Genomic DNA, 16870 nt, shown 5'->3' with positions numbered 1-16870 from the left:
TTTATTTTAATGGCAACAGTCAAACAACTGCAGTGTCCTTCATGCAAAGCAATGTAAGATACCACGCCAGCATCTATTAATACTGCTGAATTTGTTCTCAATGAGGAGTAAACACCTCTGCTTATAAGTTACTGATCAGCCCTCTGTGGCATTCATGATACAGGTCTCTTTAGCTTGGGTCTAGCAAGGTGATTAAATTACAAGATCTGGCAAGTATTAAGAATAGTTGCAAGATATTTGCAGAGGAACTGTACTGATACTGAGGTTATCAGCGGAGGGCCTTACTTCACAGAGGAAGCAGGGCATCTGTTTGTGAAATCCGGCCAGGGTGAGCAGCTCTGTCCCCAAGCATGAGGCATCCGTGGGAGGACACAGTTATTCCCTGTCTTACCAGGTAAGTGTGCCAGATTCATCTCCCTTCAGGGTCAGAGTCTGGCACTCTCTTCCAGCGCAGCCATTTAAGCTCTTGTCTTCTACTTTGAGAGACTTGTTGGGTTAAAAAATCAGAAAGTAAGTGCTCCTCTCTGTAAGAGAAGTGTGCAGTGGTGTGTGGGGGTGAATGGCTTCGTGCCATTTCCCTCTGAGCTTCTTCCTGTCTGTGCTGGCCACTTTCCCATGCTGAAATACGCTCAGCAGTGCCCTTGGGACAAGATCCATAACAGGCATGGAGGAGAGTAACTCTGCGGTTGTGCAAGATAAGGTTGTGCCCAGTTCAGATCCTTCCACTGCCAGATGTGACCCACTCACCCCACCATGGAGTCCTGGGAGACAGATGTCTCCAAGCCTCCTGCCAAAGGCGACTCATGCCATGCAAAATATTGAAATCACCATTACACAACAGAGAACTTAGATGACAGCCAGGACCCTTGCCTGGGAGACGTGGTCCTCAGGCCTTGTTCCAAGCAGATGTGCTCTCACCCCTCTCTGTGGACCCCAGGGGCATCAGCAGGCTCCCAGGAGCTCTTCTGTAGGGCCACGCAGCGGGTGTGGGAAGGGGCAGGCACAGGGTGCAGGGACTGGAGGGGTTCGCTGGCTTGTTTTCATACACAGTCTCTGCTACTGAAATGGAGATCTGGCCAAAGCAGGCTCATGGTATATCCAAATCTGCACATCTTGCTGCCTGGAGAGCTTGGTACTAGTGAAAATCAGGCCTCTCATGTCCCTTAGGTCAGATACCCCTTAATCAAGCCACCCAAAGACCCAATTACTTTAAAAAAAGAGGAGATGAGCTCTCAGTTCATTTTTAGCTTTTCAAGCTGTGGCTGCATGGACTGGGAAGAACCCAGGCCCTCAGCTGGAGGTGGTGAAGCTCCATCATTAGAGAAGTAGCTTCAGGATTGCAGGGCTTGTTAGCCACTCTGAGGTCTTGCGAATTTTAAAGCCTGGCCAGTGTGTCGAGTGACTCTTGAGAACAGCCTAATAAACCTCAGAAACCCAGAAAGTTGGCAGCCAATTTGAAATTATACAAAGCAAAACAAAAAAGTTGCTCCTGTTTTGAAGAAGCAGAAATGCCACTGAAATATGTCGGTCATGCTGTTTTGCCTTGGATGTGATTTCAAGACAATTCATGGAGTGATTCTCATGCTGGGCCATTGCTGGGGTGATAAATGTATTCCAAGTCATAGGCTAATCCATTTTTGAAGCTGTTAACCTGTTTCTGGAAGACACTCTCTTCTGTCTTTGAAGTAGTTATGTATTCCAGCACTTGGCACCAGGGGGTTAAATTTCCTTTTCTAATTCTTTCCACTAATTATTTTTGGAAAAACAGACATTTTGAACTCCAGGAGTTGCTCCAGCTGGAAGCCCCACTGCTTTCCCACCGAGCTCCCGGCTCGCTCTCCTCCCTGGCTAATGCAGGAGGGCAGGTACTGCCCAGCTTCAAAGCTAAGGAGAAAAGCCCCGTAGGTCTGCAGCGTTGAGAACATAGCCGGGGCAGCTTCTGCAGATGGGCTCCTCACCTCCGGCTCCATACTGCTCCCGGGTTCCCCCCTGTCCCTCAGGCACCTCAGAATTAGAGTGTTGCTCCCAAGGGTGTCACATGGCATCTCTTTGCCAGGCATGTCAGGAGTGGGGGCACTCACAGGTCTGGGGAAACTGGAAAAGGAAGGGATGGGGAAAGGCATCCTCCTCCTCTCCGCAGTTCAGAAAGTTATTTCCCAGCCATACAACTCAGGAGTTTGCTGGGCTCTGCAGGTGTTTTATTTTCCGCTAGGTCCCCAAAGGCAGAAGTTTCCACACCTCTTCCTTTTGGCTTTTGAAGTATCTCTGCAGTTTCTCGCTCCTTTTGAGCGAAGGTAAATAACAGCTTGGCATTTCCCGTTGGCAGCTGGCCCTAACCCAAAGGTCAGCTCGGTGTTAGCCACAGTGGCATTTCCACACGCCAGCGTCCATCTGTGGAAGTGCGCTTTGTTGCCGAAGCTGGAGCTTCCTGGGAATTTGCAACTAAATGCGCTTTGCCCTAAACAATTAAGCTGCATTTCAGAGCTGATTTACTTGCAGATGCTCAAGAAAAAGCTTGCTGGAAATAATGTGTCCTCTGACCAAGGTCATAATGCCACTAGGCAAAATAGCTGATAACTTTTTAAGTCTTGTGCTCTTTATATCAAGAACATATTAATTATATAACAATCAGGATTACAAATCAAAGAGTCACTAAATCAGACCTTAGCTGTCTCAGCAAAAAAGAGAAGTGGATTGCAAATGTATTATTCAACCAGATACAAGCACTGAACTAAACACAGAATTGTTACGATCTTTGCTTTCTTAGGATATGTGCTTTTCTCGAGAGCACAATGCATTTTACAGATACAGCAAAGCTAAATTTGTTCTCTTAGCAATGTTTGAATTAGATGCCGCTTGCATCACTGTTCTGAATTGAAGTATATGTTAATCTAAAATCATTGCAGGCTTTTGTTTTAAAATCTGTGTCAGACATATGCCAGTAGTAGAGATCTGCAAGCTACATCCTGCCAGGGGAGTAAGGGCCTGCAAACATTGCCGGCGTGCCGTCAGCCCTTTTGTTCCTATGATAAACCTAGGTGGGAGGCCGGGAGCACTCCAGCTAAAGCAAGGTTGTAACAGCCTGCAAGGGAGCAGCAGTGGGAAGGCGACCCACTGCTCCAGAGCAGATTTCCCTATTTTGCCCTTCAAACCAACCCTGTTTACAAAACTCAAGGGGTCTTAGGTGGAGTGTTAAGGACTGCTGTTCCCTCTCTTCCCCCACGTGTTAGAGCTTTGTAGCACTAAACAAAGAAATGGGCTTTTACCGAGTTAAATGGGAGCGCTGTTAGGTCAGTGCTGAGCTGCTTTGCAAAAGCTGCTCAGAAGAACTAACAAGTGTGCTGTGCATCTGCATTTATAGCCAGCTACCCATTATGGGTGACCTTTCCATCTAAAGCAAATCTTCCAAAGAACTGGAGGGAGCTTTTTTTTTAGAAGTTAACAAAAATATATTTGAAGCAGCAAAACCTGCCCCTCACCCTGTGTTGTGCAGATATAGAAAGTCTCTTCTGGCAAGGAACTAGACTTTAAAAGACAAAGCAAAGACAAATCTTGCCACCTGGGTACTGGCAATTAGAGGCTTCTGCACCGGAGTGTCCATCCTTGACCTCAGTTGATTTAGACTTTTAAATATCCACCCCTGCGGTGGCAGAGGGCTACTTGCTGGACACAAATATGTGCATCTTTTTAAAAAGTGACTTTCAAGGAGCAGAGGGGTTGAGAAGATTGTTGGCATATATTCCAGCTCCTGAGCCAGCATTTGCAACCTTCTGCGACATGGGAGGTCAAAACGGATGCGTTTTTCCACAAACATCCCCCCCCATCTTTTTCCAATATGTGTCAGGGCTTAAAATAGTTCACTTTTTTGATGTTTCCGTAGGAAACAGGGAAGACAGTTTGTAGATAATGTTTTCCATAAGGAGGATTTTTCCAGAGTGAGTCACAATTTTTGTTAATTGTGACATTTTAAAGGAATTTTATCTCTGCATTCCTGCCTGCTTTTCCTTCTTCCTATATGACATTGTCTCCCATGATTTATAACTGTTTTATGATACTGCCTACTGCCAAGTGTCCCCGTGATCCACCTGACAACAGGAAGGATTTTGTGGGAAAGGCTATTGCTCTGCTGGGTCAAGATTCCCATCCACCAAGAACAGGCAGGGTCCGGTCCTGCCTCCGTTCAGGTTAAGGTTTTTACTACGCCCATCACGTTAACAGCCTCTTTGCTCTTTGGCAGTACCTCTTCCTGGAGAGGAGCATTCGTGGTGTTGGTTCTCTGGAAAAGAGTGCTCCAGCAGCCGGTGACCCCTTCCCAGGGCTGGTGTGGGAATCTGCTGCCTGTGGTCAACATCTCTACTCCCGGGTCCCTAGATGAGCTGGGCCCATTCAGCCATTCCAACACCACCTAAAGAGATGGTCCCCCGTTCTCCAAACCCCCTCTGGGCTTAGCACGTTCGTACAAACGTGGCAGGCTTCCAAAGCCAGCGTGCATCGATGCAGTTTCGAGGAGGGGTTAGGGAAGCAGGCGATCTGCGTTCAGGTGACTTTGGCCCAGGGAGTGGGCAAAGCCTGACCCAGTCTGTAATTCAGCTCAAAGCCCGTGAGGCACAGCCCTTGAAAGCAGTATTTCTGAGTTATTTCAGCAGCAGCTGAGGGAACAGGGCAGACGGACCATTATGAATACGTAACTGCCTGGTGGGTATATCACACACAAACCTCATCCGAGGCAGACGGGTGGGATGGTACCACAGTCAGCAAGGGAGAGCCGTCGCCCTCGTTCAGAAGCGCCTCATTTGGTGGCGTTGGGCAAGCCCTGCATCCGCTTGGGCAATGCACTTGGATAGCATGCAGTTAGGGAATTCGGGTGTCTTAAAACAGAGTCTTACAATGTCTTGGCTGTGCAATGGGTGGAGAATGAAAAAGGCCATCAGGCTGTCATCCTTCCGCACTTCCAGAGATTTCGCTGTGCTTTGGGTGCTGGAAATAAAAAGTGTGACCACTCCTGGAGGCGCTCCATATTGTGACACTTGGCCTCTTGTCTAGAGAAAAGGTTATCTGTACTTCCTTGCAGTTTAGACATAAGGAAGTATAATACGACCCGTTTCCAAGAGATCTTTCCGAATGCAACTCCCTTCCCCGAAAGTGTTACCCTCCTTTGCCCGTAGTGATTGTACATACACCATCTGCTCAGGCTTTTGTATTTTCAGTTATTCTCCAAGAGCTCAGAGACATGTTTCAACATGTGAACAAGATACAGCTTGGCAGGAAGAGGATGTGACTCCTTAGACATTAATAGAGAGCTGGGCAAACCAGAAATACGTTCGTAACAGTTTGCAGTATACAATGTCACTCCTGTGATGTTTGAAGTAAGCGTGTTGACTCACGAGGTGCTGGGTGCAGTGCTGGCCTTCTGAGCTAGGGATGCAGGCAGTCATCACTGCCATCTCACAAGGCCGCGTGCAGGATTAGAAAAATCTTCCCAGAAAGCCTCGAGCATTTTAGTCTCTAATTGCACGCCTCTAAAGAACATCCCATTGGAACAGCTTATTAAAAGCAAAGGAGGAGGCTTTCATTTAGCACACTTCCAAGTCTTTAACTTACAGCTCTTACCAGCCGCAGCTATATAGGGCAGAGTCTCGCTGAGCTGCATCTAGGCGCTAGAAACACAGTTTAATTCCAAATGTTGTCTGGGTCATCTGCAGACCTGTAGTAAATTAATTACACTGATAGAAGGCACATCATATATATTTCATGAAGCAAGCATGCAGTCCCAGACTTGAAACAGTGCCAAGGGTGTTGATAAGTGCTCCTGGCACACATTTATTAAAGTTTGTTCTCCAGACAGTTTGGTTTGAGAGCCACCTAGGCAGTACGAGGTCACCTTTGCTGGAACTGGAGGAGTGTCAGCTTTTCTCATCTAAGTGGACTCAAAACCGTAGGTTGGTCTAGCCAAGAACCGGGGCGCAGCTCTCGCCACAGAGGTCCCAGAGGCCCCGCTGCAGCTCCAGGCTCTCTGCCTTGCTCCTGACCATCTGCAGCCGTTCCCCCGAGCTGGGGCCTGATGCACAGATCACACTTGGTTGCAAACAGGCTTTTGGAGATGCTGCCACCTCAGCTCCTCGCACTTTCCAGCAAAGGGGATTTAACAGTGCAAGTGTTTTCTCAATAACCTTCGCTGGTATACAGGAGTATCACCTCTTAACCTTGAGCGGATCCAAGGGACTTCCAGGTAAAAAGTCAGCTTGCTGGTAAAGATTTTAAAAACAGTTTTGTTGGCCTCAGGGTTTTTATATTCTGAAGTGTTTGTTTGTCAAGTATCTTTGCCAAATCAAGAGGTCTTTTAAGCATTAGCAATGATAAATCCTCCTTCGCGTGAACTGCTGAGGCCAAGTACTCCATTCACTTACCTATCCAAGTGCTCCTTGGACTGGAAAGAGAATTTTGTTCTCCACTGAAGTGGAGAACAGTATAGTTTGTTTCCAGTAGCCCTAGATTTTCTCTAATGTCACACGTTTTACTATTTTGATCCTAAATGAGTTCTGAAAGCACAGTGTTATGTGACTGCCGTGCAGGAGTAAGGATGTATCAAGGCATCAAGGCTCACTTGCATTTGAGCATTCCCCCCCCATAAAGAGAGTGAGTGAGATCTTGAGTACTCTGCACTCACGACTGGGAACAGATTTTGTTTCAGAGCAGCTCAGTTTCTGATTAGGCACCCAAGCAGTTTTCTGTGTTTCAGAAAACAGTGAGCTCTTTTCTTTTTAAGGAGACAGTTGCTTTCAGGTTAATTGAACTGTTGTTTCAAAAACCTTGACTTTGGATGCTGAGCAACATGGGAAGGTCTGGTGACGGCAACTGTTAGAAAATGCTTGGGGTGAAAAAGGGCTCCTCGCTAAAATGTAAGCTAATGGAGTTAGAGTCATCACAGCCAAACTACAGCCACAGGGATCTTCTAGAGACTTGCCAGTCCCCTTCACTCAAATCTTGCGAGTTTAGCCCAGAAAACAGCAGAATTGACTCAAAATATATAATGTTCCACTTCCTTTTATATGCTTTTGGGTTTTGGACCTCTAGGGTTAACATGTGTCAGTGGAGAGATTTAGTGAAAGCTGAGCTTTTCCCATATTAATATGACTCCAGGAGCTGGGGCATTATGAAAATACCAAATATTATCAACTATGGTAAAAGAATTGGCATCGCTGCTTATAAAATGCTTGCAAGTTGTTTCGCTGATGCAAAAGGAGCTGAGAGACATTTTTCACCAGCTCTAATTTAAGTAAGCACATAATCCAGTGTGTAATTCTGTAAATCATTGCATGCCTGAAGTTATTTTGCATCATAATTTAAGGAAGTGCAATTGCAGAATGTTAATTTTGTCAAAATAGGCTATTTTAATGTGTTCAGGCGTTGTAAGCTATACTTTAAAAATCTGAAGGGTGCAATTTTTTTCGAAAACGCTGCATGATGATGATTTTATGAGAACCAAAAAGTGAGATCTTCAGCTGGCTTTAACTGGAATATCTGTCAAAAAACACTGGGCCCGTGCTTATATATCGTGCTGAAGATCTACCTGTTGCTAAATTACTTTAATATGTTCAGTAACCGAAAATTGTCTGTGCGAGTTTTTCGAGCAGCATGACGGGCAGTTATACAGCCCGCTGCTGGGCGCAGCCTGATGCCAGGTGAACACACGCTGATTAGACTAGAAGATCCAAGTAATAATAACAAACAAGTAGTGCATATGAAAATGTTGCGAATGTATTTGCACCTTGCCAGGGCAGTGGGATTATTCCTTATCCTGGGCCTTTTTGTTTGCTTTTCAGTTGCTGCGATCATGGCTGTGGGTGGGCTTCTTCTCTCCGTGCTGTTGCCTATCCGAGCCTAATATGGTCAGTGTTCTCACCCGCCCTGGCTCCCGTTCGGTGTCCCACCTCCGTGTTTTCTGTGCGCAGTCTGCCGCTCTCTCCCTTTCTTGTACCGGCCTGCAAATCGCTTTCGCATCCGACCTCTGCACCCAGCTTGTCTCTCTCAACACCTGGAAATAGCCTTCCCCGAAGCACAGTGGTTCTCCAGTAAGAGCAGGGGTCCCCGAGGCCAATCTGATATGTTGTCCCATGGTGGATCGATGCAGACAACACACCTGCAATGTCATGTGTCGTAACAAACATCATGTAACTTGTATGCTGGACACTTCATCCAAATCTGCTTCCTGTCACCAAGAGGGTGGGGGGGCAGTTTGCCAAAAAGAAAGAAGAAGAGGGGGCAGGCGGGAGGGAGTGTTTTTAATGGCATGTAACGTGCATGTCAGTGAAATGAGCTGTATGTCATTGGTGCCGATGACATGGGGCTGTTTGCAAGGATATGCCCGGGGCGCCGCGGACATATCGTTGCTGGTGCTGGGCGCCGGGTGTCTGTGCTGCATGCTGCCCCGTCCTGCGACTGCCTCTTGCCAGGCTGCCTGACCACCTTCTGTGCTGTCCTGTTTTCTCCTCTTTCCCAACTCATCAAAGCAAGGGTGGGTTTAATTTCTGTCGGTGTGTCTGGACACGAGTTGGGTTGTTCCCCGAAAGGGAACGTGGTTTAGGGCTCTGAATCAGCTGCAAGCTGTGCAGGCAGCGATCTTCTGAAGCCAGCTAGGAGACGTGGAAAATTGCAACCATCAAGCATCCACTTGCAACTGTAGGAGCGCGGAGACGTCCCACTCACGTTCACAGCCAGCCACAGGTTTTGCCATGTAGCTAGGGGAGCTACTTTTATACTCTGTTTTTGGAGGATGCTAAGGCTTTGGGTAGTGTTAGCTGGGGCGCGCTGCAGTCTCCGCTGCAGAGCACAGCAGTGGCCAGGGCAGACCGTTCCTGTGTCCTCTAGTCCCATGGTTTGGCTCTGATAGAGCCCGAACCAGCTGCTTTGGGGATAGAATAAGGAAATCTGACAGTTTGTAGTTTCTCCCCCTGCAGGAGATGGGGTCCCATGTTGGCACTGGTTGAGAGCTGTACGGCCACAGTTAGCGTGTGCCGTGGCCAGCCTCGCTTGCCCTCCCAGATGCCCACATGTCCCTCACGCCTGGTGCCACATTCATGCATTTTATAGCTTCTGCCTGACAGGGGGCATGGGAAAAATCCCTTGCTTGGAGCACAGGGAGGAGCCGGCCTCAGCCTGCAAAGGCCCCAAAGTTGAAGGCTGTTTTTTTGCCACTGGGGTGTTCTTTAAACAGTTTTCATGACTTCTGAGCACTTAAGAGCAGCGTTAGGAAGGTAGATTGCTCAGCTTGAAACGTTTGGCTGCAAAAAGTTCTTCTGGTCCGTGCGGCTGTTTCTGGAGGTCACCAGTTTGGCACCGGCTGCGCTAAAAGGCAACCGGCAGTAATTCTGTAGCGTGTCGTGCCTGTGCCACCAAAGCACGGGGATTTGTCCTTCAGATTTCCTCCACTAGGCAACGAGAGGGTGGCAGCAATGGACAATATTGCATGTGCCTGCTCAGAAGAGCAGGGCACGCACCGGACATAGCAAAAGAACGAGATTAAGTCACTGGTTATAAAGGAAAGGCAGAGTCACAGAGAAAGCCTGACTGACCTGGAAAATGTCCTCTGCAAGTTTCCTGCTAACTCGCAGAGCAAATGACGTGGCAACAAGCTGCTGTCCTGCGAGGTGGAGATGGGAAAAGTGACTTCAAGGCCCATGCACCGTCAGCTGTGCTCAAGGAAGGCAGGACAGGCTCTTTAAAGAGATTTATGGAGCTCACTTCAGAGGGAGCTTCCTGCGAGAGGGGGAAATGGCATCGTTTAAATTATTTTTAATTGTTCTCCCGGCAACTTAGGAAAGCCAGGAGTCATTCAGCGCAAAGGCAGGGAGAGACCAAAGGCTAAAAATACTACGTCTGGAATTTGGAAGCTTCCTCTGTATGGCATCCAAGTCAATCGGAGGTCAAATACAGGATCGCGCAGTGCTGAGCAGGCCCGCGGTGCCTGGGAAAACAGCGGAAAAGGTAGCGAGTCATCAGCAAGGGAACCTGCGCTCGCTCCGTCTTGGCAGGTCAACTTGTGTATCTTTGAATGGAGCCGAAGATCTTAGCTTGTAATCTCATCGTCTTTTACATGGCTGTCCTCTTTTGATCCTGTTCTCCACGTTGTAGGACTCTCAGAGGACATAGAGGAGGACAGTTGAGGAGGAGTTGAATGAGCAGTTTCCCAGCCGTCAGGGGTTGCACCAGGTTACTCCGGACAAAAGTTTGGGCCGGTGCGATGGAAATAACTCATTATAGACATGTCATCAAAAGGCGGGGGAATGAAATGAAAGGACGAGGAAAGGGAACAGAAAAATGGAAAACACAGTGTAGAAGTGATGTGTTTTAGACCAGTCCCTTGAGTATTCCCTGGTTTTGTGGTATTAAGTATATTCTAGGATTATAACCAGCCTCACTAGAGGTAGCCTTTTGCCTCTGGCTCTCGGTGTCAGGGTCACTTGTGGAGGATAAAGCTGCTTGTTAAACAGGTTATTGTCTCCACACGTGAACCGAGGCCCCAGGATCTCAGCCAGCTGGACAGAGGCTGCTTTGTTTGTTCCTCTGGGCGGACTGCAGTCCTGCCCTGCAACACGTCCTGCGGGCTTATTGCTTTAGCAGCCTGGGATAAACACTCGGAGCTGAGCACTGACCCCGTGCAAGAGCAGCCCAGCGCTCCTTGCAAGCCTCCTGTGAGATGGCAGCTCAAGAGGGCTTGGTTGCACTCCTCAAAGTTGCCGTAGTAAAGGATGTGTTTCTGAGGGAGGGTCTCACACCCAGAAAGCAAGTGGGGTTTTGTCACTGTTTCGGAGAAGTGCACAGAGTTCACTTCTCCTGGACTTAAGAGATTAAATACTTGTATAAATCTCTGCAGGACCAGGAGCGGAGATTGCACGCTCCTTTGGGGCACAACTGATTTATGGTAATGGCTGCACCTAGCAAAGGGAGGTCCCATTCCTCGCTGGCGACTTCCAGCGCTCTCCCCATTTCCAGGCACACCTTGGCCATGTGCTCAAATGCTTTGGCATATGGCTGAAAATAGTACCTAAAACCTGCCAAATTGCAGCCTTTGGCCTCGGGCTTGGCTGTCCAAGGTCCAGCCCCGTTTAGGGACGCTCCCCTGACCTGGTGGCCCCGAGTGGGGACATGGGAGCGCCTTTCCTCGGGCACCGTCTGGCTTTTGGGGATGCCCCCGTGACAAGGGCACAGGGAAGCTCAAGTTCAGGCGCAAACCATCTCCATCAGTCCGAGGAGAGCAGGCATCTCGCTGCCTCATTTCTTGCCGTTGAAATGGGTTTTCTCTGTGAGTTGGCTTCTGCCACGCGTGGCAACGGGCATCGGTTTCCCGATTGGGTTCTTCATCTTTCTACCTGTCCGTTTTATATTTTATAAACCTATATAGGGATCATTTTACAACTTCACTTTTATAATCTGCCCCATCAATATTTTATGAGCTGCCTGCCAATCTGCAAGTAGTTTTTAAATAAGACATGATGCCCTAAGAATATTTAAAATCTCACTTTTTTCCCCTCTGATATTTTTATTGAAAAACATGGAGCTGTGCAAGGAAGTTATTTGCTTTCTAGATCCAGAAACTGGGACGAACCTACAGCAGGAATAAATGGCTTGAGATTCAGGCGTGCTTCTGCATTACGTCATTTCTTTGGCCAAGTGTCTCAAGCTCAGTGAGAGATAAAATGAGTGTCAGGATCTTTATACTTTTGCTGTGCAGGATACAGAAAACATATAGAAGATCTGTGTTTTGTACAATGACAATAAATGAGAGAATGAATCTTCTATCAGCAGACCTTCGACTTGCAGCTTTTTCCAATAAATATTAAGAACAAATGTACATGCAGAAATGTATAATTTCACAAACAAGTAGAAATTTTTTTCTCCCCAAAATATCTTTTAAAAGCAGGAATTTAGATAATTTATCTGCCGATAAGCTGTGTTACATAGTGTGGCAGGACTGCTAACTTGAAATTGCAGATTTTTATAGGTTTTGGTGTGGGAGAAAAGAAGAAAAAACTTCTGTTGTGTGGCATTTAACAAAGCTAAAGGTCCAGAAGGGAAGAAGTGTGGTTTAGTTCCAGGCAACATATGCACGGGCTATTTCTCGGAGTGGTTTAAGGGCATGAGGCTGCAAAAGGCTCAAATGCCAATAACGAGCAGGTTTTGCAGGAAGATTTGTTAGTGATGCTGAGCTGTTGCTGCAGAGTCATAGTCCGCTAGCTGCAATTGCACTTCAGTGCTTCTCGTTGAGGCTTGTTTTAATGATGCTCCGGGGGTGGCAGAGCCTGATTTAGTATGTTAATGCGGCGCGTTGCTGTATGCGTTACACGGCTCCGGAGAGGGCACAGGCGGAGGCAGCTTGTTTGCCTCGGCCCTGACTTTTGCGCAGTAAAGCACTGGCCGTTTTGCATCGAGGTGCGCTCAGATCGCTGCGCCGGAGGGATTGCCTGTTCCCCTTCTCTCTTCCCTCCCTTCTTTGCAGTTTTAACCTTCGCATCTCTTCACGGTTGACTCATCCTGAGATGCAGTTAGTAAGAAAGGTTATGTTGGAAAAGATTTTTTTATAGATTAAATACTCTAAACCCGAGGGAGAGAAAAGGATGTTTGCTTTAAAAGGTGAACAGAAGGGATTTTGTATATGCTTTCAGTAGCACAAGGATGAATTGAAACCTCTTTATAAGTGGAAATCTGAGTTTTTGAACACATATTTTGAAACCTCCTTCCCCCGTCCGCAATCCTAAAAATTACTTTTGCAGAAAACTAATTTAACTTTCGACACCTTGCAGCAAAAAAAGAAGGGGAGGGGGTTTGCCAGAAGTGGGAATTGATATCGATACCCACATGTTTAGTTTTCATACTTTTGGGGAGCGGAGGGGAATTGATGAACAGGAGAAGAAACCATTTTCCAGCCAGTCCTAGCCAGGGATGTCCCACACCAAAACCGCCGCTGATGTGGTGCTCGCTTGGAGGGTCTCGGCACGCAGCCAGGGCTTGGTTCCTGGGCGGTTAGACAGCAGCCCATCTCCGGAAGCGGCTGAGCAAGGAGACGATCCCTCGCGTCGGCACGTGTTGCCCGGCCTCAGCAGCCTGTTTTTCTGGTCTCACCTTGGCGCGTGGCTCCCTTCCCGGCAGCCACCCTGGGCGCCTGCGCCGTCCCGCTCTTGCCCTCGGCCCTCCGGCTCAGCAGCGGTGCCGGCACCCTGCCGGAGCCGCTGCCCCCGCTGCCAAGGAAGCCCTATGCCTGGCGTTGGGATTTTGTTTTTAGCAGCGAGCGTTTTGCCAGGCCAGTGCCAAAATCGTGGAGCCGAAAGGCTGCTTGTTGGCCCCTCGCAATGAGGCAGGCAGCAGTTCCCTGTAATGGGGCTTCATGCTGAGGGCATGTTTCGTGCAGATGCCCGTTGCTGCCTCCTCCTAATTACCGTTTTGTTTCTGCTAATCATACGTTCTTGCATGCTGTGAATTGCACTGGAGCGCTCACATCCCACGTCCTAAAACTGTGGGCAGCGAAAGAGAAGACTGCGAGTTTCTTAGCTAGGCATCCGGCTGTGCGCACAGGCGAAGTTTGGGTGTCTGGCGCACACTTGTCCCCTTCGAAGCTGTGGTCCTCTGTCTCGGTGCCTGCCCTTTGCTTTGAGGGTGTCCTAGTTCTTAAATCGCCTTGTTGTGTCAGGTGCTTGGAAAGAACGGCAGGTACCGTGCATCATGCATACAACATCACAGGTTTTTAGCTATCTATACGTGTGTAGGTAGCAGATCGCTGTGCCTGCAGAGTTACCCTGCAGACTGCAGCTTCCCAAGGGGTTGTCTGAGTGAAGCAGGTCCCAGACACCACCTCAGCAGCCACCGAAGGCTAATGTGGAAACATCACCTAGAAAACCAGTGAGAAGGGTGTGGGATGCATCAGGGGAGAGCAGCCAGACACTAATAGGAGGAATCCCTGGGGGAGCTGCACCTCCCGTACGGCTGCGTTTGCCACTCCAGCGTGCGATTCAGCAGCATGCTTTGCATTGCTGGGTGCTAATGCCGGAGCATTAGCTCTTGCTGCTGGTCGGGGGGGGATTGCATGAATGGTAGCTGCCCAGCTAAAGATAGGAGGTGTGCAGGAAACACCTGCAGAGCCAGAAATACATAGGAGACCCTTGAAGGCGGTGAGGCAACAGGTATTCATTTTTTATCCCATCATTTTGCATGCATATAAGATGGGGTTATTGGCACAAGGGTGTTTTCTAAAGCCTCAGAATTGAAAGTCCTGTACAAACGCTCAGTGTGTGAAGGGGACCACGCAATATAGACGTTATGATACCTGTAAAAGCAAGGGCCGGGGCTCTGCAGTCCAGGAGATCCCACTTCTGTGATTTTAATGTTTCATCCCATTCCCCTTCCATTGTCCTTCCTGTTCTTGCTGTTTTCTTCCTAATAATAGCTAAATTAGATGTATGGCAGATGGAGTTTTTCAGAAGCATCTGTGGGATTTGGAAGCACAAGGCCAATTGAAAATCAGCGGGCCTTGGGCCCTGAACCACGTTAGGGAAATTCCGAGTAGTTTGATGAGCTAAAACTGGGACAGCAGCAATCTGGCCACTTGAGAGTTTGGATTCATCACTGCTCTGGGTTTTTGTGCTTCGTGTGATTGAAGTAATGAGCGGGGTTCAGCTATACCAAAGACCAAAGCATTCTTCTTTTGTTTTTTTCCAGGCGCTGTGGCTATAGCAAGGCTAAACAAGATCCAGAAGAAGAAAAGATGCATTTTCATAATGGCCACAGTGAGTAAAGAGAGAAGCTGTGTACACATGTTTTTGGCTGTCCGTGGTAATGAGAAATACAAGTGGGAGTTTTTGCAGAAACTATTTTGCTGGTAATTCACAGAAGAATCCAGTTAATTTGGTTGTTTAGAAGTCCCCATCTTCTCCAGCTCCAAGTCCCATGGAGAACTGAGCTCAGGCTTAACTCTACACTCGAACAGTCCCGTCAACTTCAGTTGGCTTTACATGTGCCCAGCACTTTGTGCCTGCACGTTTTTTTTCCAGGATGGATCAAACTGAGTGATCCGATTGCAACAGATCTGTCTAGTGAGCCATTTTATTTTGTTCCTCTCCACTGGAGTCTTTGCTGTGTGGCTCAGGATGCTATTAATTTTGCCTGGCTGGCACGTAACAGTATTACATTTTTGTGGTCTGGATGTCTGTCCAGAATGCCTGTTTGCTCCAACCTTTGCTCCAACCCCACCAGCAGTGAGGACCCAGCCCACAGCTACTCTTTGCCTTGAATGCCTCTGCAAAGGAGTAAGGAATAATTCCTACTTCTTGCTCATTGCGAGCTTACAGAAATATAGTGTTAATGTCTGTAAGCTCGTCTGAATATGCAAAGCTGTATGGTGATACTTAAAAATACGGACATATGGCTGCTGTCAGTCCTTCTGGACATCTAAAGCTAGTGTCTCGAAATCCTTTCTCCATAAAGTGTTGTGGGACCTGTGGATGTGTAAGAGCTAGGTGCTTTTTGGTGTGGAAAAGGAAAACACGTCTTGAGCGAAAGTCAGATTTCCATTAGCGCTATATAATGAAGGCAGCAGGAAGCAAATCAATTAAGAGCCACAGTGTAATGTAGCTGTCGTATGAGACTGATGAGCAGTTCTTCGTGTGAGTAGCCTTAACGATTGTCAAAACAAACTTATAATAAGGATAATGAAAATACCTTTTCCCTCTCAAGTCCCAGAGAAAAAGCTTCATATTGATTGTATCTATAATGATACAACCCACAGGCTTTGTTGTACTGCAAATATTCTGTTCATTTAAATCTCAGCAACTACATCTGAAATAATGTGGCTGATGGATTAGGTAATATGTGACTGGTAGGGCAGAATTTATTGCAGCTCTCCATCAACCCTCATCCATCCGACTGGCTTTGCAAGTCATTCCTTCACATTTTTCTTTTTGCGCCTTCCTTCCTGGTGCCCCCTTTCCACGGGAGGGCTGGTTGTTTGGGCTGCTGCCTCCTGACGAGGCCCGTCCAATGCTGTCAAAAACCTCAAAGGCTTTATAAAGCTTTGCAGTGGGGGAGAATTAGAGGTGAGGCCCTGCAGCATGCAGAGACGGAGCTGCTGGCCCAAGGTCACCTAGGGATGCTGGAACGATTCCCAGGCCTGAAACGAGGTCCCCCAATGGCACGCGTCCTTCTAGCTGAACACTATCATGTGCTTTCTGAAATACGATGAAGTTATATGGATGTCACATAACAACTGAACATCTGAGAACACTCAGATGTGCGGCATTTCAAAGCACGAAGCATTACAGAGTATTGTCTATTAATTTTTCCAACAAAAGTCGGCTATTACCCTCATTTGCCATGCCATATGCCGTTAACCTTGTGATCTGTGTTCACAGTTAAGCTGCCGGGAGTGAGAACCTACATCGACCCCCATACCTACGAGGACCCGAACCAGGCCGTGCACGAGTTTGCCAAGGAAATTGAAGCTTCGTGCATAACAATCGAAAGAGTTATTGGAGCTGGTATGGAAATGCCTTTCCTGCCCCTGGGCAACGCGTGAGGGTTTCCTTTCCTAACGCTAGAAATCAGAGACGGTCTGTCAAATATTTGTCCTGTTAGGCACTTTGCAAGCGATGTGGAGTATACCCTTGTTCCAGCTGAAGTCCGGGAAAAGCCTGTCGTCTGCAGTTTTGAAATTCAGTGACTGAACTAAAAACAGCAAAAAACAGTCAGTTTGGACCAAGCCAAATTATTTCTATAGCTTCTAAGGGAAATGATTCACTTAATTCTCAGGTTCTTTTCACCGCTTTAACCTTTCTCTCCTCCCCCATTAAGCTCAGTTTCAAAGCAAAAATTAAGAATAAGAAGT

General features: G+C 47.7%; 1 protein-coding gene across 5 annotated transcripts in view; it reads left to right on the top strand.

The window, feature by feature from the left end:
- The window catches only part of EPHA5 (EPH receptor A5), a 203669-nt gene that overhangs the window by 159775 nt on the left and 27024 nt on the right, over positions 1-16870 (top strand). For all 5 annotated transcript variants that reach the window (XM_067297308.1, XM_067297306.1, XM_067297305.1 and 2 more), the window contains exons 9-10: positions 14710-14777; positions 16398-16523. In XM_067297308.1, coding sequence (XP_067153409.1) covers positions 14710-14777; positions 16398-16523 — 194 coding nt within the window. The remainder of the gene's footprint in view (positions 1-14709; positions 14778-16397; positions 16524-16870) is intronic.

This window comes from Apteryx mantelli, chromosome 5 (assembly GCF_036417845.1).
Source record: "Apteryx mantelli isolate bAptMan1 chromosome 5, bAptMan1.hap1, whole genome shotgun sequence".
NCBI lineage: Eukaryota > Metazoa > Chordata > Aves > Apterygiformes > Apterygidae > Apteryx > Apteryx mantelli.
This window is presented reverse-complemented; position numbering and strand designations above follow the sequence as displayed.